Genomic DNA, 26,331 nt, shown 5'->3' with positions numbered 1-26,331 from the left:
GGAATATTTAAGTTAATCCATAAAAAACAAAGTGAGTATTATTTGATTTTAAGATAATAGTAATACATAAAAAAAATAAAATATGGTCAAACTTAATGCTTGAGTAATGCAAAAGTCAACTTCGAAGACCAATAGTTAGACCTTGGCTAAAAACACTTAGCTTGGACCATGTTTAACTCCAGGAAATCAAATTAGCAACTGTCCTCTGCAGTGGCGCAAACAGCTAAACCCTAAAACCCTTGCAAATTTCTGGGTTGAGAGAAAAAAAGAGAGTATTTTTTAAAAATTTAATTTTGATTCTTCTCTTCAATAATTCAATCAATTCGACGAACTTCTAATACTTTGATTAATCAATGATTGATTAATTAAAGTTGTAATTTGTAATAAAGCTGGAATAAATTTGCTCTCAAACAATGTTGCAGAGCAAGTCCTTCGTCAAGAAGACGAAGGGAGGCAAAGTTGTCAAGGTTTTCTCTCTCTTCTTTCTCCCAATTATCGAAATCTAAACCCTAATTTTACCCTAATTTTTCCGTAATTTTGTGGTTTTGTGCTTAATACAGGTCGTTCGAGAGCATTATTTAAGAGATGATATTTATTGTGGTGCTTCAATTTGTAAAACTTGTGATTCTTCGGTTGCTCGGTTGAGCTTAGATGCTTCTACTATACTTGTTCTTGATACCAATGTTGTTCTTAATCAGGTTTTGTATTTGTGTTTGAATTTGATTTTGCGCTTAATTCTGATTTATGTGTGATGAATAATGTCAATTAATGTTGTTAAATGTTATGTTTAATTTGGGTTATAGATTGATTTGCTTGAGAATTCCGCAATTGATGAAGTGGTGGTGTTATCAGTGGTGTTGGAGGAGGTTAAGAATAAAAACCTTTCGGTTTACAACCGGCTTAGAACTCTTTGCAGCAATTTGCAAAGGAAGTTTTTCGTTTTCTCAAATGAGCATCACAAGTAAGTTCTGAACATCAATTTCATGCTTTCATGATGCGAGGGCGAGAGGTGGTGAAATGCTGAAACTATAGTGAATACAATGTGAAATGAGTTGTAGTATCTGTTATAGGACAATGCACTCCCCTCTACTATATTTTACCATCAAATGTCTTAAGTAGCTGTTGTGAAAATGTGAACTTCATTTAGTAAATTGTCATCAAATATCGAGTATGGTAACTTAAGTGATTGGGTTATCTTGATTTTGGGTTGACTAGTGGTTGTTCATGATCCAAACATATTGAGTTTGGTTGCAAATTGATGTAAGACATATTTAGATCACAAAGATTGTTATTATTTTAGGCTGTTTCAATGATTATTTTCATAATTTTATAATTAAAACCATAATTTTGATCTTATTAACTACTGTGAAAGTGTGAATATTAACATTTAATATGCTTGAGATGTACAATAATGAGTAAGTTAACACCTTTAACTTTGAAACCCCTCTACTTTATATACCATATTTCGCAAGATTGGTTACGTCAGTTACATGTTTGTCAAGTTGGGCACAGTTTGTCCAACTTCCAGTGCAATATATAGGTAGGAAAGGTCATTTGGATCCTGGAAAACATTTGTTCTTAAACTCAATGTTTTTGGGTCAGGTTTCATTTCATTTTTGGGTTCAGATCAAAAATTTTCAATCTGTGCAATCTAGAGGATAACCATTTATTTTTACGACTAGTTGCAATAGCAATCAAGTTAGTTTAGTGAACTTTTGGCAGTTGGTTTTCTAAAGTAGAGCTCATTACTTATTCTCCAGTTTTTTATAAGCCCATTACCAATCTCAGTGTACTGTTGTTGTAGATTTTCATCTTTTTATATTTTGTCTTTCAGTGGTAGTGTCGCATAAACATGATAAAGTGTGTAACTAGCTTCCCTAGTATGTACTTCATATAAGATTTACTGCACACATGAATTGTGAAGAAATTAGCTAAACATATTTTTTGTTCTTATACTTATTCCGGTTTTTAATTGCACAATTTGCTTTGGGCACGAGATTTAAGGCAGGAAGTAAAAGGTGGGGGATACCTAGAATGCCCATGTGACTACAAACAAAGGAGAGAGAGAAAAGGTGGGGTGATGGTTATTTTCAAATGTCTATAAGGGTACAATAGGTATTTGGTGTGTGAACACATGCTTAAAGTTTATGAAAGCATACCATAAAGGGAAATGGTGCAATTAATATGCAACTTCCGAAAGAGAAAATTGGTGCGATTAATTAAAAAACAGAGGAATTATATTGTGTAGGCTGTAATAGCTATTTTGTCAATTATAAGATTCTAGTTACTCTATCCCTTTCTAATATTGATTTTCTTGACCGTGCCTTTGCTTATTTACCTTCTTTAGGGAGACCTATGTCAAAGCTATGGTCAATGAAAGTCCAAATGATCGAAATGACAGAGGTACGTTCTATGTCGTACTTAAATTAATTTTTATCCTATATTTAGGCAAACTTTCAAGAACTTCCTAGTTTCTCAGCACTTGCTTTTATTTCCCTAGTGACATTTTCAATCTTTTCTTTTCCTGGTTTTGAATTATAATATGTGATGAATGGCTTTACAGCAATTCGTGTGGCGACTCAATGGTATCAGAAGCATCTGGGTTCAGCAGTGCAGGTCTTACTGATTACAAATGATAGGGAAAACAAAAGGAAAGCAAATGAGGAAGGCATATCTGCTGAGACAGGTTTTCTTGAAAGTGTCCCTTATTTCCCTCGTGGAGAGTAGTGATAATACTTGACTAATTGAGCCAAGTTTGCATAATTATTGATTAACTTACAGTATTTTGTTTCACCTTTGTCAAACCTGACAATAATGTTCATATCATGTTTCAGTTGAGTCATATGTCAAATCACTGGGTCAACCAGAATTGCTTGATCTGCTTGCACAACCTGCATCCGAGGACATGGTGATAGATAGTGTTGAAGACATAAGACCTTCAAAGAGGAAAGTTGTTTACAGTGAGGTAAAATTTCTGAAATTTTACGCCACCACACTGATACAATAAACTTTTAAAGTGTTTGTCTTGTTAATCTCTAATCACTAGATCTAATTTATTATCCGCTTCCTCTTTTGTACAGCATAAACCAATGTCTGAGATCACTACTGGTTTACATCGTGGCATTTATCATCAAGGAAAACTCCGTGTGAACCGATATAATCCATTTGAAGCATATGTTGGAAGTGAGAGCATTGGTGATGAGATTGTCATACACGGACGAACAAACATGAACAGAGCTTTTGATGGTGATATAGTGGCTGTGGAACTATTGCCTCAAGATCAGTGGCATGCAGAGAAGTCCAGAATAGCAGATGAAGGTATGCACTCATAGTTAAAATTTCCCTTGCCCAAAATCTCCTTTGAGGTGCTGGCTGGGTTAATGTCAATGTCAATGCTGTACTCCCTCATCATTGTTGACTCCCTAGGACTCTTTTGTTTAGCTCAGGTAGTTGGCTTTAATTCCTTTGCCTCTTCTTTCACGTTCCTTTGTAGAAAGGTGAATGCATCTATAAAGGTTTCAGTGAAGCTTAAGCATACCATGGAAACTTTTCGTGAAAATTAATCAATCAAACAGTATACCAATAAACTGGTGAAAGGCATCAAAACACACCCTTTTTAGTCACTTGGAGAATTTAGAGGTCTAAGCATTATATTATTTGCATACGCTATCTTAATAAAGTTAACCAACTAGTAAAAAGATCCATCAGGTTGCCATGCTGTTCATAAAAAACTCCGCTTGGCAGCTATCCAACAGTATATCTTCTATATCATGGTATGCTGAGGTTCCTTGTCCTTTTTAGCTGTTTATGTTGCAAAAAATGTTTTGACTTTCTCTATTTTTGTTTCAATACTGAAACAAGTATCTTTTTTTAACTGTCATAAATTGTGATGTATCTTTTAGGTCACACAAGAGCTGACTAGTGGAGGAATCCAGCTTTATCATATTTCCTTTAATTTTACGTAACATGAGATAATTTTGTGATTACTTTTTTGCAGAGGATGAAGAAGATGAAAGCGTGCATCTTGCTCCAAGCAGTACTGATGATGCGCCTAGAAATACAAATGTCCAAGGATCCAGTGCAGATGCAACTCCTAGTCGTCCATCTGGATGTGTCGTAGGTGTCATTAAGAGAAACTGGCACTCGTAAGTTAATTTTGTTGTTGGAACAGAATCCCTCAGACAAATTAATTTCCTTTGTGCAGAATATTTCTTCCTTGCTCCAACATATTTTCTGTATGCTGATCAAAGCGAATTTTATTAGTTGTGTCTTGACATATTCACTTTATCTTTTGTAGTTATTGTGGATCGTTAGAGCCAATGCCTATGCCTGCTGGTAGTGGTGGCATTGCTAATGCTTTATTTGTTTCGAAGGATCGAAGAATACCTAAGATACGTATTCAAACTCGACAGCTTGGAAATCTTTTAGACAAGAGAATAGTTGTGGCCGTTGACTCTTGGGACCGTTTGTCTCGCTATCCCTCTGGTCACTATGTCCAAACCATTGGAGAAATTGGTGATAGGGAAACTGAAACTGAGGTATGGTAGTTCGTGAATCTTCATGCATGGATTTCATTCTCGGGTTATTTACAAACAAGTATTTCTGTGTTTTTTGACTAATGCTATTCATCTTCCATTTCTTTTTATTGTTTGGAACCTCCTTTTTGAGATGTTATTGACTAATTTGGATGATGCAGGTTGTACTGATTGAGAATGATATAAATTCTAAACCATTTTCTTCTCAAGTGTTGGCTTGTTTGCCACCATTGCCGTGGTCAGTGTCTCCTGAACATCTTTCTGATCCCAACAGAGAGGATTTAAGACATTTACAAGTTTTTAGCGTTGATCCTCCAGGTACTGCATATCTTGCTGCTATGTAGATTTCTAAATCATGTATCTATGTCTTAATTATCTTCTTTCTACGTTGATATAGGTTGCCGGGACATTGATGACGCTCTTCATTGTACACTTCTTCCAAATGGAAATTTTGCTGTGGGAGTCCGTATCTTTTTATTGTCACTTTGAGATTGCCAAATATTTGCTGACAATGTTTCTATACATGTGTTCTTACTTTGAAGCTTGTGTATTTCACAGATCTTCATTACGGCAGTTGTTTCATTTAAACCACTCTATAATGTATTTAGTACATATATAGCCAAACAGGCTATACATCTGTCATATTTGGCATTAACCACATTCCATTTCGTAATATATATATATATATATATATATATATATATATATATATATATATATATATATATTTTTTTTTTTTTTTTTGAAATGAATAATGCCATTCATTTAATTTCTTTTATTCCCATTTCATTCCATATTTATCAGTTCCATTCCATTCCATTCCGTTTCTAATTCAGAATCGTGGCTGTTTGTTAATTGGTGTCATTTTTCCTAAATTAAGTATATACTTAAGGTTATTTTATTTAATAAAAAAAATGTCTTCTTTTATTAGGAATTCATCTTTTAATTTTCTTATATGAGACCAACAAGCAACCTGAAAAGGCAAAGAAACTGTAAAGCAATGTTTAGCAATCCAAAAAAGCTCCTATAATTCGCTGTTATTGTGAATTAATTTATTTATGGTTCTTGATGAACTAAGGGTGAGATATTTGGGTACTTGGTACCATTTTCTACTTCATCCCTAAACCTTAAGTCTATGCAGAAAAAAAAAAAAACACCTAAAATAAGTACTTTATTTTTCTTACTGGATTTTGTAATTGAAAAGGAATTTAATGATTTCCTGACCTATTTGTCTCTTCATTTTTTGCTTCTGCGCTGAGTTTGGTTTGTAGTTGCATAGTGCTTAGAATTTTTGGTGTTGACACCGTTAATGAAAAATATTTGAGTTTGCATGTATAAGGTTGCAGGATTTCAAATTGTACTTTTTGCTGTGTTTACGCGAGTAATACTTGGCTTTGCACAGTTGAAGTGTACATGCTGTACTTTGTTTGCTGAACTGGACTGTAATTCCTGGAGATCCTTGACAATAGATTTTTTTCAGACATAGCTGATGTAACTAATTTTGTGCATCCTGGAACTCCTCTTGACGATGAGGCTTCACAGAGAGGGACATCGGTGTATCTTGTGGAGCGGCGAATTGACATGCTTCCAAAGCCTTTGACAGAAGGTTAATACAGTTTCTGTAATTGACAGTGTTTCAGAAATTAGAATTTTAGTGCCAAGATGTGGTTACATTCTTTGGCTTTTGCAGATATTTGCTCTCTTAGGTCAGATGTCGAAAGGTTGGCCTTTTCTGTTATTTGGGTAAGTCCATATTTTTTTGCATAGTATCTACATGCTATCTTCTATTTTGATATGCATGTTCCCTAACATTCCAATGCATCCTTCCGTTTGCAAAATTTGTCATGTAACCAAGTATCTAAATATGTACTGAATTCTAATTCCAGGAGATGACACCACAAGCAGACATCATATCTTCTAGATTCACAAAAAGCATCATCAAGTCATGTGCAGCAATGTCTTATGTTGAGGCTCAAGCCAGGATGGATGATAGGTTGTCTTTTATCTCTAACATGCTTTAAAGCCTTTAATTATTGCATCACAGCCTGGTTATGTTAGATCTAGTGGTGTATCAGTTATTCCAGTATGAGACTTTGAAGTACTTGCATGAGCGTAGCAAGTATAATTTGTGCTTCTGATGTTTCTGCAGTATGTAATGAAAGTAATGTTCCTGGAAATAACTATTCACATGGTTCAGCAGGTTGTTTGTTGACCTTTTCTTGGTGGCTGAGACTGCAGTACCTGCTTTTTTTTATATTATTTTTGTTTAAGTTTGTTTACAAAATTTTTGAAATATCTGGCGTTTTGCCCAAAAGATTTATAGAATATGCTGTGCTTCAAAGAAATAACATCATTAGAAAAGTACTCAGAGCCAAGAGAAGTTTATTTGGAGAAATCACTCTTGAAGTAGTTTTTCTTTTTCCTACCCTCATGTTGTAGGGAAAATGTCAGGAATCTTTGGGAGAACTTTATAATAATACTTATGTTTCAAATCCGGAGCCAGAACTACTGAAGTCTGTAGACTCTGAACTAGATAGGAAGCTTTTTATTAATTAATGATTTGTCTGTTATATATATTAATAAAGGTCTTAGAAAACTATTTTCCCTGTGAGCCATCGGTTTGCATGAATAAATTTTTGTGTGATTTTGATTGGATCAATTATTATACCCTTATTGATTAAGTCTTTAAGCCAGGACTAAATACATGTGTAGATAGATAAACGTAAATAGACTTTGAAGTGGTTGTTTAATTGCTTTTCTTTATACTGGTGATTCTAATTATATATTGGTCAGGGATGAGGCATTAGGTGCATGGAGAACTTGATAATTAGTGTGGGATTGCTGTTTCATTACAGATGACAATGAGAGCATATGAATTTCATTTTTTTTTTTAAAATATCCACACCATAAATAGTACACATAATAGGTCGGTCAAGTTCTAACTGAGACTAGCTTATTTTATTGAACTGGCCCCGGGTAGTTAGATTCTTGTGCCTTGTCTGAAAACAATTGTTATGAGGTTATGTTGTAGTCTGCAGATTGAATCTCAATGTGGAAAAGTTGTTCTCAATATACTGGATTTCATTAAGAATAGCTGGTTAACATAAGTTGATGGCCTGCGTCTAATAATAGCCGCTACTTCATATAATGAGCATTTATTCATTTCTTGCTATCCTTGTCAACTGCCTAACTACTGCATGTAGGGATTCTTGTATGGCTGTCATTATAAAATGATCACTAATGCCTTTTTTTTTTTTACTTGCAGCCGCCTGGTTGATCCACTAACTACTGATCTGAGAAACATGAACTCTTTAGCAAAGGTTTGCTTTACCAACTTCCTATATCTTGCTATCTGCACCTGTATTATATACAGATGCTTGACATTCTCTGCCTATCTGATTAACAGGTGCCTTAATTGTTATCCTTTGCAGATAATGAGACAAAGGCGTATTGATAGAGGAGCCTTGACACTTGCTTCCGCAGAGGTCAAGTTCCAGATTGATACTGAGACTCATGACCCTCTTGATATTGGTATATATTTCTATTTATCTTTTTAAGAATTATGCATCCATGCTGAAGAACAAGAAATGATACATTCATGACTTAAACTATTTCCTATGCAATATTGTGGGGCTACACCAGAATTCCTCATACCGAGTTGGCCATTGAGTAAAAGAAGCACGCTAAGGAGCTAGCTTTTGCCTGAATAATTGCCAGACACAATAGGACAGTTAGGTACTCCGGAGATGAATCCGTAATGCTTGAGAGTCTTGTGAGACCCAAATTCCCTTCATTCTTCTTTTTTATGTCTCCCATACATCTCAGTCCTCTTTATTTCTTTACCTCCTCTGGAAAGTTCCCCTTTGTTAAAAATAATATAATAAAGACAGTAATCTTATAATATAGGGAAGTCAAGAACTCAAGATACTCTATATGACTTTTTGCAAAAATGTGCTCTTTATGTGAATGATGTGTGCTCCTTCGCCTCATGATTTTCTTTTTAGAAATGAAACCTTTTTTCACAATAATCAAGAGATGTTACAATTTTGAATTGTTGTGCGATTATAACTATCATGATATGTGCAGGACCTCAGACTTATTGTGATTTTGTTTTGGCATCTGACTGGACCCTTGAAATCTTAATGTTTACAATTATTAATAGCTGTGCAATATGTAATCAAAGTCTTTCTTGTGGCAATTGTCCAATAAACAGACTTTCCCATGACTTAATTTTAAATTCAGCATGACACAGTTTTAAGTGATAAGTTGTTTTCATATCAATTGTGATATGATTGGAATATTAGATGTGAAAAAGATAGTGGGGTTTTATTACTGCACATTGATAAAGTGGATGTACTAGGAGATAGTAAGGTTCATTTAACTGAATGTGAGTGTAAGGGTGTGGTACCTTAACATTTTACTAGTGGAAAGGGAGATGTATCGATTAGTGGGGCCTTTTCTAACATGTAAGTGTAAAATTTAATATGGGACAAATTAAAAAGGTAAGTGTAAATTCTTATCTGGGGTAAGAGGTGAAGAAAATTCATCATGGATATGTGTCAAATTGATGAGAACCGAAAATGATAATTTACAAGCATGCCAATTTTATGGAATAGAATATATCTAAGTATTTCTGTCATGGTACCTTTTTTTGGTGACTGTAATTACTCCCTTAGCTCAAATCTATGAGCTGACATGTTACACTGACCTTTCTACTTTTCTAGCTCTAACTCCACTAATATCACCAGTTTGCACTGATGTTTGTTTTCCTTTTCACTGTTGTAATAGGAATGTATCAAATTCGAGAAGCTAATCAAATGGTCGAGGAGTTTATGCTTGCTGCCAATGTTTCTGTTGCAGAAAAAGTGTTGAAACATTTTCCATTTTGTTCATTATTAAGGTACAGTTATGTCGTAGGAACTGCCTATTTAGTTAGAGTGATAATGGTTGCTGCCAATGTTTCAGAAGTGTATAAGCAATAAAGTTACCATATACAATTATTTTTTTGTCATAATAATGAAATTGAGTCCAAGAGACTTCAGCTGCATCTGGATTTGAAAGCTACTTTTTTGTTCAATAAGGCCGGTGATTGGTGAAAATACTTTGATATATATCAATTCTTGATGTCACTGATATTCTAGATTTATTTTCATCTGGAATATGCTTGTAGGCGTCACCCTACTCCAACAAAAGAGATGCTTGAGCCTCTTCTACGCACTGCTGCTGCTGTTGGCCTTAATCTGGATGTCTCATCATCAAAGGCACTTGCCGATTCATTAGACCGGGCTGTGGTAAGTTACTTATAGTTGCTTTTCTGAGTTTTCTCTTCCTTCTTCCCTTTACCCCAGACCCTAATGGCCAAAACACAAAAAATAACTAATGGAGGAGAAAGGCGGTGCATGTTGCTGACAAGCTTTATTACTGGTTAATTAACTTCAAACAATATGATTTACTTCTGCATGTCCAATGCATATACCTTCCAAATCAAGCAAGGAGGAAAGGAGTTTGTTGCTGACCATCACAGTTTTTGTTTTCTAGGGTAATGATCCTTATTTCAACAAGCTGATTCGGATTCTGGCAACAAGATGCATGTCGCAGGTGAGTACATGGTATTGTTGATATAATGTCATGCAATGGAGATTTGATGTCTAACTTGCAAGGTGGTGGCTTTTTTCTTCTTCTCCAATATACAATTTTAGGCAGTATATTTCTGCAGTGGAGATCTCAGCCCTCCAGAGTATCTTCATTATGGTCTTGCTGCACCTTTGTACACTCATTTTACATCTCCTATCCGAAGATATGCAGGTTGGTACATAATTTGAGCCTCTCATAATTAGTGTACATAACAGTGTCATATTAGTCAATGCTACTAGTTATTTACAAATTCCCATATTTTTTGTTATTGCAGATGTAGTAGTACACAGGCTGCTAGCTGCATCCATAGGGATATCCAAGCTTCCAGAAATTTTCCAGGATAGGCCTCAACTTACTAGTATTGCTGACAGTAAGTATACATTGATATCTATGCTTAATCGTGGAGGATAATATCGTCCAATGCAGATCAAAGTCTTTCTATTGGAGTTAGATGTCTAGGACATAGATGGAGTGGTAAACTGAGAGAAACATATAATCCTACCGAGGGACAAATAATATGAAACTTGTGATGTTAAAATTTGAAATTTATGTGAAATATCCAGTCCTTGATCACTAATTTTTGTGAAATATCCAGTCCTTGATCACTAATTTTTGTTTTTGCTATAGCTTTGGATTTGAGTATATGGATCGTTGTTGTGTGTTAGTTCTTGTTGCATTAGGAATGGTTGGGCTATTGCTTAGTGCTGTTATGTCATTATAGCTTATTCTACCAAATTGCTATTATTGTTTATCTCATCAGTGCTGTGTGATTCTCCATTTGGCTATATGAACTTTTTGCCACTGTTCTTCTGTACTTTTTTGGAAAAAGATTATTGACCAAATTATTCTACTCCCTCCTTCCCATTTTATTTGACAGCTCTGGTACACTTCTTGAGGTACCAAATAAAATGGATTAGGGGAGTAATTCGTACCTGTTTTTCATTTATTGTCTCTCTTCCGAAATTCCTAAGCTCGTCTTTGATTTGAATATATTCCTAAACTCCAAGAATAGGCTTTGAATAACAAAATTAAATAAGACTTGTTTCTCTCTGCAAGACTCCGAGAATAGGCTCCTTATTATCGTTGAATATATTTGCCACTAAGACCTGTCTAGTTAGTTACATGCTTGTGCTCGTTAGTGTCGTTACTAAATGTCATACCATCTCGATTGCCTTCAGATTTGAACTACCGACATAGAAATGCCCAAATGGCTGGTCGGGCTTCAGTGGAGCTTCATACATTAATATACTTCAGGAAACGGTACATGTCTTCTTCAATCTTCCCTCTGCACCATCTGGGTCTATGTTACAGATGTGTATTGATACATTTTAATCTCTTTTACTCTCTGCAGGCCTACAGATACAGAGGCCAGAATAGTGAAGATAAGATCCAATGGATTTATTGTATTTGTGCCCAAGTATGTTTTCTACTCTCCTTATTTTGGCTTCTGGTAATGCTTTCTTACATTTTTTGTTGAATTAGTTGCTTGGAGATCTACTAGACACCAGACCTCTCTACTTTTTCTTTGATAAGAAGATCGTATCTTTTTGTCTAAATGATGTCACGATTCATGTCCAAATACAGTGCAGTAGTTCTAGTAACTTACAGATGCTATTTTAGTCATGCAATTTAGAGTATTAATATTGATAGTACCCTGGAAAAAATGGGCTGATGATACTGGGCCAAGCCGAGGCAAGGTATGGCTCCCGTATTTCTAGGCTTTGGGTCGGTCCTGGTCCACATTTTCATTGGATAAGTACTGCTTGGCTTGAAATGATGGGCAAGACAAAGCACACAAAATAACTGAAATTTATCCTAGGACCTAGGCGTTTGCGGCCTGACATGAATTGCGATGGGTACATAGACCTAGGTCGTTCTTGGGCCACTCTTTTGAAACCCCAGGCAAGTGAGCTCGACACAGCCAGGTGCCATCTTTTCCCACAAAATTTGCAAGCTTATTAGTGCCATATTACACCATTTGATCTGAAGCTCTGTGGATGATGATCTTGACATATGTTATGGGCCTTTGGCAATGTCTGAAGCTAATTGACCTTTTTCCTCATCCTATTTAGGATAAAATGAAATTCTTGGACAGGTGTCACATGCTCTGGCAAGTGAGCAGTAATGTCATATAAAGCTAGACTGCACTGCAGTTCAAGTGACTAAGTTTGGGTATGCATAGAATGAAATAAGGCGACTACTTTCAAGCTGATGGACAAAAAAAAAAAAAAAAAGTGAAATTGAACAGTGAAAATATCAAATTACTACTAAAGATGTTAAACATCTCGAGTTGGTGAATAAGTCTTATTACCTTGACATGCATATTCATGTACAAGCCCTGCATTTTGCATCATATTGTTCTTAACTTCTAGGGTAAGACATTTTGCCCTTGGGTGTGTCATTTGAAGCACTAGACCAGGCCAGTAGTAGCTATAAACGATGCCTGCTGATAAATGGGATTGAGACTCCACCTTGCACATCTGTACATGAACACCAGGAAGGGATGATCTGAGATGGACCTTTAGGTCCAACTCATCCAAGTCTCCTAAATGACAGGAAACAGCCTGCCAATATTACACGAGTTCTTAGTTAATATCTGACTTGTACTAAATTTTGTGCCTGTAAATATTAACAAGCGAGCATGCATTTTTCTTGTTATGTTGACTGGCTGTGAACACTTCATATATATTCTACTTGCTCTCTCTCTCCCCTGTGTTTTTACTCTGTATCCCCCTCCCTTTATTCATCCTCCACCCTCTGGATGATGTCTGACATGCTGGTTCATTATATTTATAGGTATGGTATTGAAGGGCCTGTTTATTTAACTGCAAGAGGTGATAATGGGAGTGGAGAGTGGACGGTGGATGAGCAGCATCAGCAGGTTAAAAAGGCAGATGGTAGCCTTTGTTACAATGTTCTGCAAATGGTGCGAATTCATATGGAGGTTGTAGAACCCCAGCCTAACAGGCCTAAACTTGAACTGACTCTTACAGAATAAAACAGATATCTCAACCTTCTTGTTCGTTGGAATATATAAAAAGCAATTTGTACCATACTATCCTATTCTAGTTCTTTCCATTTAATTTCAAGTGTGGGATTTTATTTTCATTTGTGCTGTTATTATTCACGGTATATGTCGTAAAAATGTCAGTACAAGCCTTGTATGACCTGCAATTACTGGTAAAATTCATTACTTAGTAGTGCTTTCTGTACACTGGTACTTATATCATTGATACAAGGCACCCAAAAAAATCCAATTGACATGTGGTTGGTAGATTTATATAAATACCTTCGTATAACTACGTACATAAGAAAGTTCCTATCTTTACTCCAAAAAAAATAAATTGCAGTTTTCTGTTATTTGCATAATACTTTGCACGTCACTGTGAAATTGAGGGAGCTACTCTGATTTTTTTTTTTTTTTTTTTTTTTTTTTTTACAAAGAGAACTCCTAAAGAAACAAACAACAGACAAGGCTAATAAAACAAAGCTATTAAAAACCAAAACAAAGCAACGAACACCGCCGAGCTGCGCCATCCAACCTATGAGCAACTAGGCCTGAGCACGGATCAGATATCCGATCCGGATATTCATATCCGAAAATCTGGATATTTGATATCCGTATCCGATCCGAAAATCCGGATAAGACGGATATCCTATATCTGATTTTTACAAATTCAAAAACATAATTCTCAATGCCAATAACCATTAAACAAAAAGTAGTAATTCTCAATGCTTGTAACCAGAAAACAAACTCAAAATCATACAGCAGTAGCATTATACCCCCACCGAATAATTTCTTAAACCAATATTACCCACAAATGACTAACTACATTCTTCATTCAAATCAATTCCTGAATGAAAAACAATGTAATTCTTCTTCTTTCTCTCATTGAATCTAAATTAAGATAATCCACTCTTCTTGGTCTTCACCATTCTACCCTTTTATAGACTTGATCACCTTCCACTTCACAAGTTGTTAGCTTTATCTGTAGAGTCAATCAATTCTGGATAAAATGGGTTGTTCACCAGCTGCAGACATATGAATCTGTTGAAGGTTTTCAAGTGCCCCATTTGATTAAATAGCAAGAACAAGAAGAAAAAGAGAAGGGTGAAAATCGAATTGAATTTACTCCTGATTCAAAGTAATATTTTGTTGATTTTAATACCCAGAAAAACCAAACCCCTTATTGGTTGTATATTGTAGAGAAGCGAGAAGGCGAATTCGAGTGAGCGAAAGAAGGTTACGTTCAATTTTGAGTTAGTTTAAAACCCTAGAAATTAACCCAAAACCCAGATTTCAGAAAGGCGCTCGATTTTTTTGGATTGATGTTCTTCGCAAAATGCATGCTCTCAGCTCTCCAATTCTCTGAGTTCAAATTTTCAGAGGAAAGAGAAAGCTCGGAAATTGCCAATGACGGCCTACAGAGCAGAAGACGAAAAGGGGGATTTGAGATAGAGGGAGAAAATAGAGGAGAAAGAGAAAGAGGCGGATTACTGGAGACTTAGGTCTTAGGGTTTTACCCGGTTAATGGGTTATCCGGAATTTTTTAAAATGGTAAAAATAGTGTTTTTTTCGGATATTTGGATATCCGAAATCGAAATTTTTGATATCCGATATCCGATCCGATATTTGAAATTTTCGGATCGGCTATCCTTAAATTTCGGATTGGATGCGGATCGAAATTTTGGAATTTCAGGTTATCAGATAGTTTTGCTCAACCCTATGAGCAATAGCAACGTCCGCCCGGGAAACCTTATGAATGTGGCATACCTGAAACGCAGAAATAATTCCCTGAATTTCTTGATAAGTCCAAATGGTAGAAATATCAATAGAATGGTGTCCTCCCAGAACTGCAGGAATGCCACTTCAATCAGTCTTGATTTGCAATCGAGTGATATGACGACGAACAACATGACGCAGACCTAACAAGCAAGCCAGAAGTTCAGAATGAAAGACAGAACTAGTAACACAAGCCCAAGCACCCCCGCCTAAACTTTGGGACGAGCAGATATCTGTAAACACCCAACCCGCACCTGTACTGTTATCCCATGGATCCCAAGCAACATCAAAAGACATACAAATATCACACACTGCAGACGGATCCCCTTTCAAGCAAGAGGAAGAAATACGGAGGCCCGGAGGCCGAACCCTGGAGAAACACTGCAACTCATGGAAACCAGGCAATCAAGAGCCGCTGCACATCTGGCTATCCAACCACCCAAATACCATCTGCGGGGAATAAATCTCATAACGAAATCTCAAATTATTTCTTGTAATCCAAAGCGCTCAAATAAGGCCAAAGACACAATCTAAGAGATGCCAAGCCTTAGAATCACTAAAACTGGACACTAGATCCCTCAACCAGATTTGAAATGGAATAGAAAAAGGAACATCCACAACTACACCCCAAGGGCGACGGTTCCATAAAAAGGCCACAAAGGAACAATCCCTAAATTTGTGAGAAACAGTAATGATGGCAAAAACCACAACAAGGATCAACAGACATCCCCTTCTGACACAACTCATCAGCCGTAGGAAGAGAATTATGAAAAGTCTTCCAACCGAAAACCTTACATTTAGGCAAAAGAGGGAGACCCCATAAACGCTTCCACCAACTGGAGGAAGGCAAGGAAACCAATGGCACTGAAGCATAAAGATGACCAATAACAAGGGCATAAGCCGATTTTGTAGAAAAATTGCCATCCCGAGTATATTTCCAATAAACAAAATCATCAATCTGTTGTCTAGGTCGTTCCATAGCCAGAATGAGCCTAGCAATAGACAAAGGGAACAACCTATGAATCTTAGCAGAATCCCACATATTAGTGTGTGGACTTAGAAGGTCGGACACCTGAGAAGGAAGATCCGACTCATTGATCATTGAGTTAAAGCAAACTTGAGCACCTGGTACCCAACAATCACTCGGAATATTAACCACAACACCAGACCCAACCTTCTTAGCTACTCTGATTGTTGATCCATTTTCAATGTTTCGAAACAATTCATCTCTTGCTGAAATGTATTTTTCTCTTTTGGGATTTAGGAAGTGATCCATTCATATGAAACATAATGTGGTGTATAGTCCAAAGTACATGAATTGATTACTGGATTGAGGTTGTCAGATTGTCCATGAACCATGAGAAAAAATAGATTTCAGCACTGCATTATCTACATTTTAAATTTTTAACTACCTAATCAAAATATTAAGTATTAAAATTAAAAAAATAAAACAAATTAGGTTAAAATTTAAAATAAAATAAAATAAAATAAAATAAAATAAAATAAAAAACTGGTTATAGATTCTATCTACTCGAATATTTTTTTTTCATTCGAAGAAAAACTATAATATTAAAGAGACAATGAAATAAAAAATACTGTCAGAAATTGCAAGGCAGAAAAAAGAAATAAAATTTTCCACCTTAACCAGTTAAAACTCAATAACCTCAATGTCGACCTCTTCCTCGGCCTCTTCCTCTACCCCCTCCTCTACCTCCTCCTCTACCTCCTCGGCCTCCTCTACCACCTCGGCTCCTCCTCTCATAATTTGTAGGCTTAAGACCTAACGACTGAACACCCCTCTTATTACGTTGTGGATCTTTATTATCTTCATCTTCCTGGCACTTTGCTTTACTTCTAGAAACAAAGGAAATCTCTCGTGACCCTCCTCGTCCTACTTTAACATCACCATGCAAACGAGATGCTCTTTGATCATCATGCAAAGCAGCCACTCTCTCTCCTAAAGGAAGAGCGTCTTCATTAGCAAGTGAGACACTTTCCAAGAACGCTTGTGCATGCCTTTCATCCTTCACTTCATACAATCTGAAGAATATGATAGAGGTTTAACAATTGTAAATAAATAAAAAATTGAAGTTATTTGCTTCTTAATTATCTTTTATTCAACTCGCTGAAATAAATGGGAAAAGAAATTAGCTCACCTAGGAGTCCGCGATTTCTTATCCAGCCTGCCTTCATCATCAGAGGAAGCATCACCTTCACTCATCTCATCCTCCATGATAGGCTCAAAGTGCTCATCCAGCAAAGCAGTCTGCTTCTGGGGAGCTATAGGATGTAATGCCATATATTCCTAGGAATTCTCGTCAATCTCAAATTCCTGGGCAAAGAAAATAGAAAAGAAAAGGTTGTGTTATGAGACGAAGTGAAGAAAATTATACTGTAGCCTTCTTTTAGGCAGTCCTTGAGGTAAAACTAGCGAGTTCTACAAAATTTCAGAACAAAATGGAAATGATGTATCAATAGCATTTCATGTATCACATAACAGTTAAATAGAAGAAAAACTGAAAAACACAAGATACCAGCCTCACAACTTGGCCTTGATGCTAAAAGTTTGTTACTTAACTGATGGGAATATATTAAAATAGAAGCAATGTAATTTGAATGACAAAACTGACCGTTATACGTTCACGATGCATGGCCTCCAGCTTCTCCTTCTTACGCTTCTCGATGTAAGCATCATATGCAAATGGATCCGTTATAGACTTTGCCTGCAATTATCACCAAAAAAAATTTCAATCAGATGTCCATAAAACAAGGGGTATCCAAAATCTATTCCACAGCCAGCACGATCCAAATATAAAGCCAATGTCTATAATACAGTAAACAGGTTCAGAAATACACATTCATGCTTTAACAATGCAATAAGCTTGATTCCACCAATTAGCAGCAGCATTAACAATGCTTGCAAAAATACAACACAGGTGACAGCTTAGTTAACAAGTCCTTTCAAAAAAAAAAAAAAAAGTTAATCAATCGCCATACGTTCCTCTTACTCTCACAGAATTATTGCACAAAAATCTTGTCATGCTTAAGACACATGACTATTCACTTGGGCTACTGCAAAACTTGGCAGAACAACCCCACCTCCATCCCCCCCCCCCCCCCCCCCCCACACACACACACACAAAAACAAATCTAAGTGACCATGTGCTAGTGCACCTCCTTGTAATATGTATTTAACTTCAAGACAGTTCCAGACTACTAATTTCACATAAGTGAACCAAATATGTCCTTCCAAATATGGAACAAAAAGGTGATCAGATGATCACTACAATGGTAACAGTTTCACAAAAGCTGCATCTTGCATGTAGGTTACTTGGCATGCATCGCAACATATTATCCACATCAAAAGTTCCCATTTTATCTTGGTAATTCAAGAGTTTTGGAAAATATCGTTTTAGAACAAAAAATTGATGCTCCTTGTGGAATTTATGATGTATGAAACAAGTATGTAACCTGATGTAAAAATATAATATGAATTACAACAAGGCTATGTCCTTTGCTTTTATCCCCCATGAAAGAAAATCCCACAAATTCTAATCAGGAACTCCAACAGATTCGCATACATCAAACAAGGCATTTTGAGTTCACATCAGCACATGTAAGGCTTATGCATAATAAACAGGTAGAACAGTAGAGCCCAACAAAGCCAAAATCAGAATACAATGGCAACATATTAGACCATCTACCTTCTTATATAACCGATAATCAATGAAGTACCCATGCATATAAGCTCTGAGAAGGTTGGTTCCGATTAAATTGGTCAGGTTAAGTCTCTCAAGTTCTTCTTTAGTTAAGAACTTGTAATCGTCGTATATACTTGTCTGAGCATTCTCTTCCAGCTCTTCTTGAAAAGACAAGGCAAAATGTGGTAAGATACTACAGCAGAGTATAAGGAACACCGCAAGACAACTCAAGATATATTCAATTAATTCAAATCTCACAAACAGAAATCATCGCACAGTATAAAAGGACTAGACCAAGTACTTACAGTCAAGTTTTCCAAATAAGAGCACCACTTGGGGGCAGGCCCAAGAGCAGGAATGAAGTAAGAGGGTATATGGGTTGAATCTAGAGCCAATAACATTAGCCCAGTTTCACGAATCACACATATATCATTAATTGCGCCACCTGTTGGTTCGATACTGGTCATCCCTTCACCCTGCAATTAAAGAAACATCATTTTAAGAGCTATAAACAGCTTAAGCAAAAGCTGATACAAAATTTGAGATACAATTGAAGGTCAAAGCTTCCATTTGTCAAGCAACAAGCTTAACTTCAGCTCTATAGTCAAGCTTAATTTTGAGGCTACCTATTCCAGCTAATCTCAGCTTGCCTTCTTCTAATTTAGAGCACGCAGAAAATTAAAGGGAGAAAAAAGACTCCCAATCTTCACAAAGATAACATGTATTAACTAGCAGTGGCGGATCCAGGAATTTCCGACTGGTGAGTCACAATTGATAACCAAATATGTAAAAAGAAAAAATTTACCAAAATTCCCAAGAAAAATTATTTACAAAGATCATCCAAATAGAAAATTGACAAGATTACAGTACTAACTAATAATTAACAAGCTTAAAATTGACAAGACTAAAATTAACAAACTAATAATTAACAAGCTAATAATTGACAACATGACAAGCTTAGCTCTCTAATAATTAACAAACTAATAATTGACAAGATTAAAATTTGTACAAGCATTAGGTTCACATTTCATCAAAAACCCAACAACATTAACAAAAGGTTCAAAGTTAGTATTTTTTTTTTAAAAAAAAAAACTTAGAAAATAATTTATTTTTTTATTTTTTTTTAAAAAACTTAAAAAATATTTTGGGCCCTGGTGAGTCATTTGACCCACCAGGCATAAGGCCAAGTCCGCCAATGGTATTAAGTAAGGTGAAAGAAGCTCACCGTCTCAGGATCCCAAATTCTGACGATATGATTATCTGTGCTAATTATCTTAGGATGTTCTGAATTCAAAGTCTGATGCCACTTGATATCCAAAATTGGGCTTCCATACCTATTACACAGGACGACAAAACATCAGAAGGAATCTTTACCTTTCCCATTAAAAATCAATAAGCAACACCGTGAAAATTGCATGCTTACATGTGATCCTTAACTCGAATAGGATGGGAAGATCGTAAATCGTAGATCAGTACCTGTAGCATAGAATAACACATATTGATCATATTGTCAAACACTTACAACAAAACTGACACATATCTGAGAATAAACAACATATGTAATTCACTTTTGACTTGTTATGTAATTCACACAAATGTACTTTACAGTTTACACAGATGTATTCAAGATTTTAATGTAATTCACTTTTGACTTGTTATCAGAAATGACAGTTTTTCAATATATATTACTAGCTTTTTAGGATGCTAACGAATTAAAGCTTGTTTTAAATGCAACCAGGGTCATGTAGGAAGTAAATTAGGTGCTAAAATAGTTACTCCAACGTGAATCTGGCTCTAGTTGAACAGTTGCAACAAACCTGATGAAAAAGACTATTGTCCAAGAAATTTAGAGATAAAAACATCCACAATTACACGTTACCTTTAATACTGATCTTGCACGATGCAAATATCCCAGCTAACCATATCCAAACAAATCAGAAATTCTAATCTAAAGGTATGCTAAACGAATTGCTCAGGGGAACAAAATTATAGAGCTGCTAAGAAAATTCATAGCTTACCTTTCCCTCACTGCTTCCTACAGCCATTTGAAAGCCTCCTTCATCATCAAACTCAATAGCAGTTACCTGCAAGTGATGCAGCAAATAGGTTGGCGGATATTTCAAACAATTGAGGTCCTAATCGAGTCAACTTACTGATTGAGATAAGAAACTGATCAAAACTGAATTCTGTATATTTAATTGATTTACTAACTAAACCGATTTTTAATATATTCAATTTATTTTATTAAAAATAGGAAAAAGATGAAGAAACCCAACGATAAAACTACATAACCCAAAGAGAATAATAAATTCCATATAGTTCATCACTGACATTTCTACAGCGGTGGTTTACTAAAAACAAAATATGGAAAATTTTGACAGCCAAGTCCATTGTCGTAAAGAGGAAGGTCCTTTTCATATACAGTTCAATTTTGAGCATTAAGCGCAGAAAATTAGATTTTGCTGCATGTACAAGCTAAAGGCATTCACATTGCATCAATCAATCAAAGCCTTAATCCCATAAGTGGGGTCGGCTAACATGAACCAAATTTGATTATTCCGTGTAGTCATCGACATAAAAGGCATTCACATTACATCCAGCAAATTAATGAATGCCAAATAGTTTAGGTTGAATTAGGGATCAAATCTCGTCTATGTCATTTGCCCTTTGTTGCTCTATGTCCACCAAAAAAAAAATTTGCCAATAAAAAATAGTATCTGACCATCGTCCTCAGCAGCAGCGACAGCATTAATTCTACCAACAGATGATCTTGCTCTCATATCAAAGCATTCAACAGCCCCATCCTCACCACCACAAGCAACTAATCCATGAAGATTGCTGATCCAAAGTAAAGAAAATTTACAGATCTCAGAACAAAGAATTATTTGAGCAAGATGGACCAAAGACTAATAAATTACGGATAGAATCATTACCTTCTAGATACTACATTTAATCCAGGAGATTGAGTAGTAAGAGGGGCAAGAAACCGACCCTATAGGGAAGAATCATATGTAGTGTTAAAAATGTGGTTATCTGCTCAACAGATAGCAAACTAGGCCTGACATCTGAAGCAATATAGAAAAATATCTGAAGGAAAACTTTCTAATTAGCAAGCATCCATTTCCAGGTACAAAATTCAAATCAATACTCCAGTTGCTAGAGCTCTAACCAGGATAATAAGTCCAGTTCTACCTCTGCTCATTTCAAAAACCAAAGAGAGGTATACTTGGATATGTAAACATACAAAATTGAGAAAAAATCTCAGGAGAGTAAGGAATAGTCTTTAATTTAAATTGGATTGCGAAAAAATAAGCCGAAATTTTATCTCAATCGGACAAAAAAGAGCAATTTCATTACCCAACAAAGAAAAATAAAATTTTACAGATTTGTTTTTAACAAAAGCATGGACAGTCATATCCTCTACATACAATAAACTTACTAAACACATAAAGAGAGAGCCCGATGTAACTTGAGGGTTCTTTTAATAGATAACAAAGAAAAATATTAAGACCAAGAGGCCAACACCAATCCACACGAAGATTATTGCAGGAGAAAAGTATACAGAAAGATAAAACAAAACTTGGTGATTATAAGAATGCCAAAGATTGCAAAACGTCAATCTTCTTCAGGCTTATCTACTAAACAATAAACTGGAAAAATGCAAGATCTGCCCAAATTCCCTATAACTGCCAGAGTTGTTCAAAAGTATCCAAAATTCAAAGTGATATTCCATAACATGATACCTGAATTGAAATTTAAATTTCGAAATAGGTTGCAGACTAAAGATATATTACTTCCTCCATTTTTTATTAGAAGCTTATATTCCAATTTTGCCCTTGTTGTAATTTAATCCTTTACACTCTTAACTATATAATCATCCCTACTGTTTAATTTACAACCATATTCTACCGTATTCAACCTTTCATCCTATTTAATAACCAATACTATACAAATTCATGGACAATAATGAAGAGCACTACAACGATTTTTTGAGGTATGAAAATTATGTGCTGTAATTTTTTTTTTTTCCGCAAAATCTAATTTATAGATGAATAATCAAACAAAATAAAATTTCCATCTTGTACAGAACGTTTTATTCGGGAGCATGTAACAGGGTGCCGGGTATTGTTTCCGGGGGGTCAACAATACCTACCGGTTTTGATTTCCAGGGGTCAACAGTACCTACCGGTTTAGATTTCTGGGGTAGATATAATTTCCGGGGGTAAACAATACCCCCCGGATATGATTTCCGGGGGTAAACAATACCCCCCGGATATGATTTCCGGGGGTAAACAATACCCCCCGGATTTATTTTCCGGGGGTAAACAATACACATAAAAATTACCTTAGATAGGAGGGAAGATGAATGTGAATTTCGTGGGATTAGCACAAAATTGTGGGATTAGTAGAGGTAGAACCGTAGAAATGGAGAATTTTTTAGGTTGAATTTTACGTTCAAGTTAAAATGGGATATTGGAATCTAAAAATTGAATAACGGTATCTTAGTCTTTTGTTATTTCCCTATTATTAATAAATTCCTGCATTTAGGTTATTTTGTACTGCATTTAGTACTTGTGTTCTAAAAATAGAAGTTTTAACTTAAATGCATCACTTTTTAAAAATAGAAGTTTTTCCCTCATTCTCTCTCTACTCCAAAAATTGCCTAGGAGTCCGCAATTATATAAGTGATGCATCTAAATAAAAAAAAAAAGAGGAAGTATTAAAGTACAATCAGAATGTAAACCCATATATTTGCTACAAAGATATAGAATTATAAAATGTTAAAATATGGAGTATTGTTTGTATTATCCTTTTTTTTTTTTTGTTACTCGCATTTATAAGTGTTTTCTATTTTCGCAGTTTTTTTCCCCTTCATAGAAAAAGGATGTTTAAGACATACTCCCAACGTTCCAATTTAGTTTTCCTACTTTCCTTTTAAGTCCATCCCAACCTATTCCTATTTTTGGCAAGGGCCAACAATTATTGTAGTACTTCTCCCCTCTACCCTTGGCCCACCAGTTATCTCTCTTGTCATATACTTCGAATAAATTTATACCCCACTATCTCCCATCACATCTAGTTTTTTACTAGAAATAATAATTGAAAATCAAACACCTCCTAACAATATGTACTTTGATAAGTAGGCATACTAAATTGGAATGTAGGGAGTATATCAAATACAAGAATCCAATACGCAAGTATATGAACTTTCTGGTATTGGATGTTAGTATTCATTCAACATATACAGTTATACACAACTCTGCTTAAGAGCAAGATAGGTAGATCAGCTAGACAAGAAAAGCTAACCTTTCTATACTAGATAGATTGTTTTTCTAAAGCATCATCAGCTTTCCAATTACAAAAATAATTTCATCATTTAGGGAATGTAATGGTCACTTGGTCATATACTCATTGTGCTCAAGCATTCTTCATCCACAAACTTAAGCAATACCCTAACTTCCTCTCTAAATGGTTTACATGAAGCTCTGAAAAGTGGCACACAAGCCCTGCCCCGTAACAATTCCTTAATAAAATAACTTACTATAAAGCATAAGTAAAGTGATATGGTCAGGTATTCATGTGATTATTTTGAAAGAAGGAACCATGAACCAATCATTGGAAAAAGCTTGTGTGGCTGATTATTCAACAAGCAGTCTAGTAGATACTAAGCTAAGGGTGAAAAACAAATACGAAAACAAACCAAAAAAAATGCCTTGACATAAAAAGTAAATGTAGTTCAAATGTGGTCCTAACATACATCCATTTCATCCATTTCACGCCTCTGTAATTAATCACCTTATTCGAGTCTAGACCATAAACCCAGTCTCTGAGAGAAACTTCGCAATCTATGGTCACCGGTTGTTTGGGTGATATTGATGGTAGGAAATGCAATCCATATAAGGATTCTCCTCATTACAAATAATGGCAAATGCAAAAGTACATTTTAAACACCAGTTACAGTAATAATTGACACTGAAATTTACAATGAAGCAAAGGCAGCCTGTCAACCACATATCAATTAAGGGTAATCAGGGCAAACCTGCGATAAATTTATTCTGTAAAGATCTGTTGAGGAGGCAGCACAGAGCAAATCGCAAGACCATGAATCATATGCCATATCCCTTCCCATCCTATTCATAAGACGCAATGAAGTTTAGCTATATCCAAAAATAAACATATTAACATATGAAAGTCAATGGAAACACAGTGATCAAGTAACTGCAATTTGTTTTCACATGTGTAGTTAAAATGATAATGAAAGAAAATGAGACATTCAGGTGATGTTCCTTCATAGAACTTCAAATGGTGATCAAAAGATGAAGGCTAAATTTGTCAATAAAAGGTTGAACAACATTAACAAAATGCAAATCAGCAAAAACCCAAATTATTGCACCCCAGTTAAGTAGTTAACAAATGGAAACTCCAGCTGACTTTGCCCGTTAGAAACCATAAGTTAGCAATGTAATTGATATTTGATTATTTTTAATATTATTCCCTCGCATTAAGACTTGTTTCTTTTCATGTACCATGCCAATAGTGCCGAAAATACCAAAATATGATTTTATGAATTCATTCAACGAAAAAGATACATGCAATTAGTAAGAGGTAGCTTACCTAGGAATCCTCACTTTTCCATATTTAGCATGTAGACAGATAGAGCGATCAGCACACATAAATGCAATCTTAGAGTAATCATCAAACAGCACCTGTTTCGTTTCAACCACGAATATCATCCCAAGTATGATTTATTACAACGGTGTTCATATTCATATTCGATAAGCTAAACAATATGCAAATGAAGCAATGGAAAAGTACCTCAAAATCAACAATTTCAGAAACCAAGTGTCTTTCAAACTTCAAGGAAAGTTCCCTTAACTCATACACCTTAACTTGTGGAGGGTATATACCTATAATTGATTTTCAACAACATTAATAAATTCAATCAACAACAACAAAAGCCTTAGTCCCGATATGATTTTGTGTCCGCTAAAATTAATTAATTCGATCTACAAAAACAAAGACATAGTCTCAAAATAATTTGGGGTCAGCTCACATTAATTAATTCGATCAATGACGAAAATTCCATTCCAGTAATGCAATTCCTAGATGACCTACCTTAAGCAAGAAGAAATTCTCCATCAGGTGTGGCCTTGATTTTGGTGGTTGCGGTTTCGAAGTTCAAGTCCTGAATCAACTCTACTCTTTGCAAATACTCTGAACAACAAATTTTGCAAATTTAATTAATACAACAAACATATTCATCAACAATTCAAATAATAATAACATAAATTATGCGAATTTCACAAATTTAAGATTGAAGAGGTACCTGTGTCTTTGCGGAGAGCACGCTGTTTCTTGGGGTTAAGCTAGGTTGCAAGAGAACATTGATGGCCAGTTAAAGAATAGACTTTGACGCCATTAATGGAGGTTGATTTGAGTGTACCTCCATGGTAAGCTATTCTATTGTTGTTCTTCTTCTGGGAAACTTTTGTCAAGTAAAAGGGTTTAACTTCATTTTAATTTTAGGGTTTTGCAGAGAAGAGGAGTGCTGAATACTCAAGTTGGGAAAGAAAGGCCGAAGGGGGGCTTTTGCTTCTTGTTGCGGAGTCGCAAAAAAGGTGTGCATGGGTTGGGCAAGCCCATGTGAAATGCTACCGGGTTGTGCTTAAATTTTTTA

At 35.5% G+C, this 26,331-nt stretch overlaps 1 protein-coding gene and 1 pseudogene across 1 annotated transcript; one reads left to right on the top strand and one right to left on the bottom strand.

Moving 5' to 3' along the window:
- Nucleotides 1-179: 179 nt before the first annotated feature.
- LOC110703461 (exosome complex exonuclease RRP44 homolog A-like) lies at nt 180-13,394 on the top strand. Its single transcript, XM_021881277.1, has 24 exons — nt 180-467; nt 561-698; nt 804-961; nt 2,348-2,403; nt 2,564-2,686; nt 2,835-2,965; nt 3,081-3,318; nt 3,998-4,145; nt 4,298-4,538; nt 4,697-4,853; nt 4,933-5,001; nt 6,016-6,141; nt 6,226-6,278; nt 6,422-6,528; nt 7,801-7,855; nt 7,967-8,066; nt 9,324-9,435; nt 9,706-9,826; nt 10,074-10,133; nt 10,235-10,340; nt 10,444-10,539; nt 11,348-11,429; nt 11,521-11,586; nt 12,966-13,394. Exons 1-24 carry the CDS (start codon nt 414-416, stop codon nt 13,165-13,167), a joined length of 2,799 nt encoding a protein of 932 aa, XP_021736969.1. The 5' UTR covers nt 180-413; the 3' UTR covers nt 13,168-13,394.
- Nucleotides 13,395-13,493: 99 nt separating this feature from the next.
- Nucleotides 13,494-26,170, bottom strand: LOC110703143 (annotated as a pseudogene).
- Between the last annotated feature and the right edge of the window lie 161 nt (nt 26,171-26,331).

Source organism: Chenopodium quinoa, unplaced genomic scaffold (genome assembly GCF_001683475.1).
Source record: "Chenopodium quinoa cultivar QQ74 unplaced genomic scaffold, ASM168347v1, whole genome shotgun sequence".
Lineage (NCBI taxonomy): Eukaryota > Viridiplantae > Streptophyta > Magnoliopsida > Caryophyllales > Amaranthaceae > Chenopodium > Chenopodium quinoa.
Note: the sequence above shows the minus strand (reverse complement) of the source record. Positions and strands in the feature narration are given on the sequence as shown.

Coding starts and splice junctions, on each gene's coding strand:
- LOC110703461 (XM_021881277.1), top strand. CDS start 414: ATGTTGCAGAGCAAGTCCTTCGTCAAGAAGACGAAGGGAGGCAAAGTT. Junction 2,404..2,563: donor AAATGATCGAAATGACAGAG/GTACGTTCTATG, acceptor ATGGCTTTACAG/CAATTCGTGTGGCGACTCAA. Junction 6,279..6,421: donor TGGCCTTTTCTGTTATTTGG/GTAAGTCCATAT, acceptor TTCTAATTCCAG/GAGATGACACCACAAGCAGA.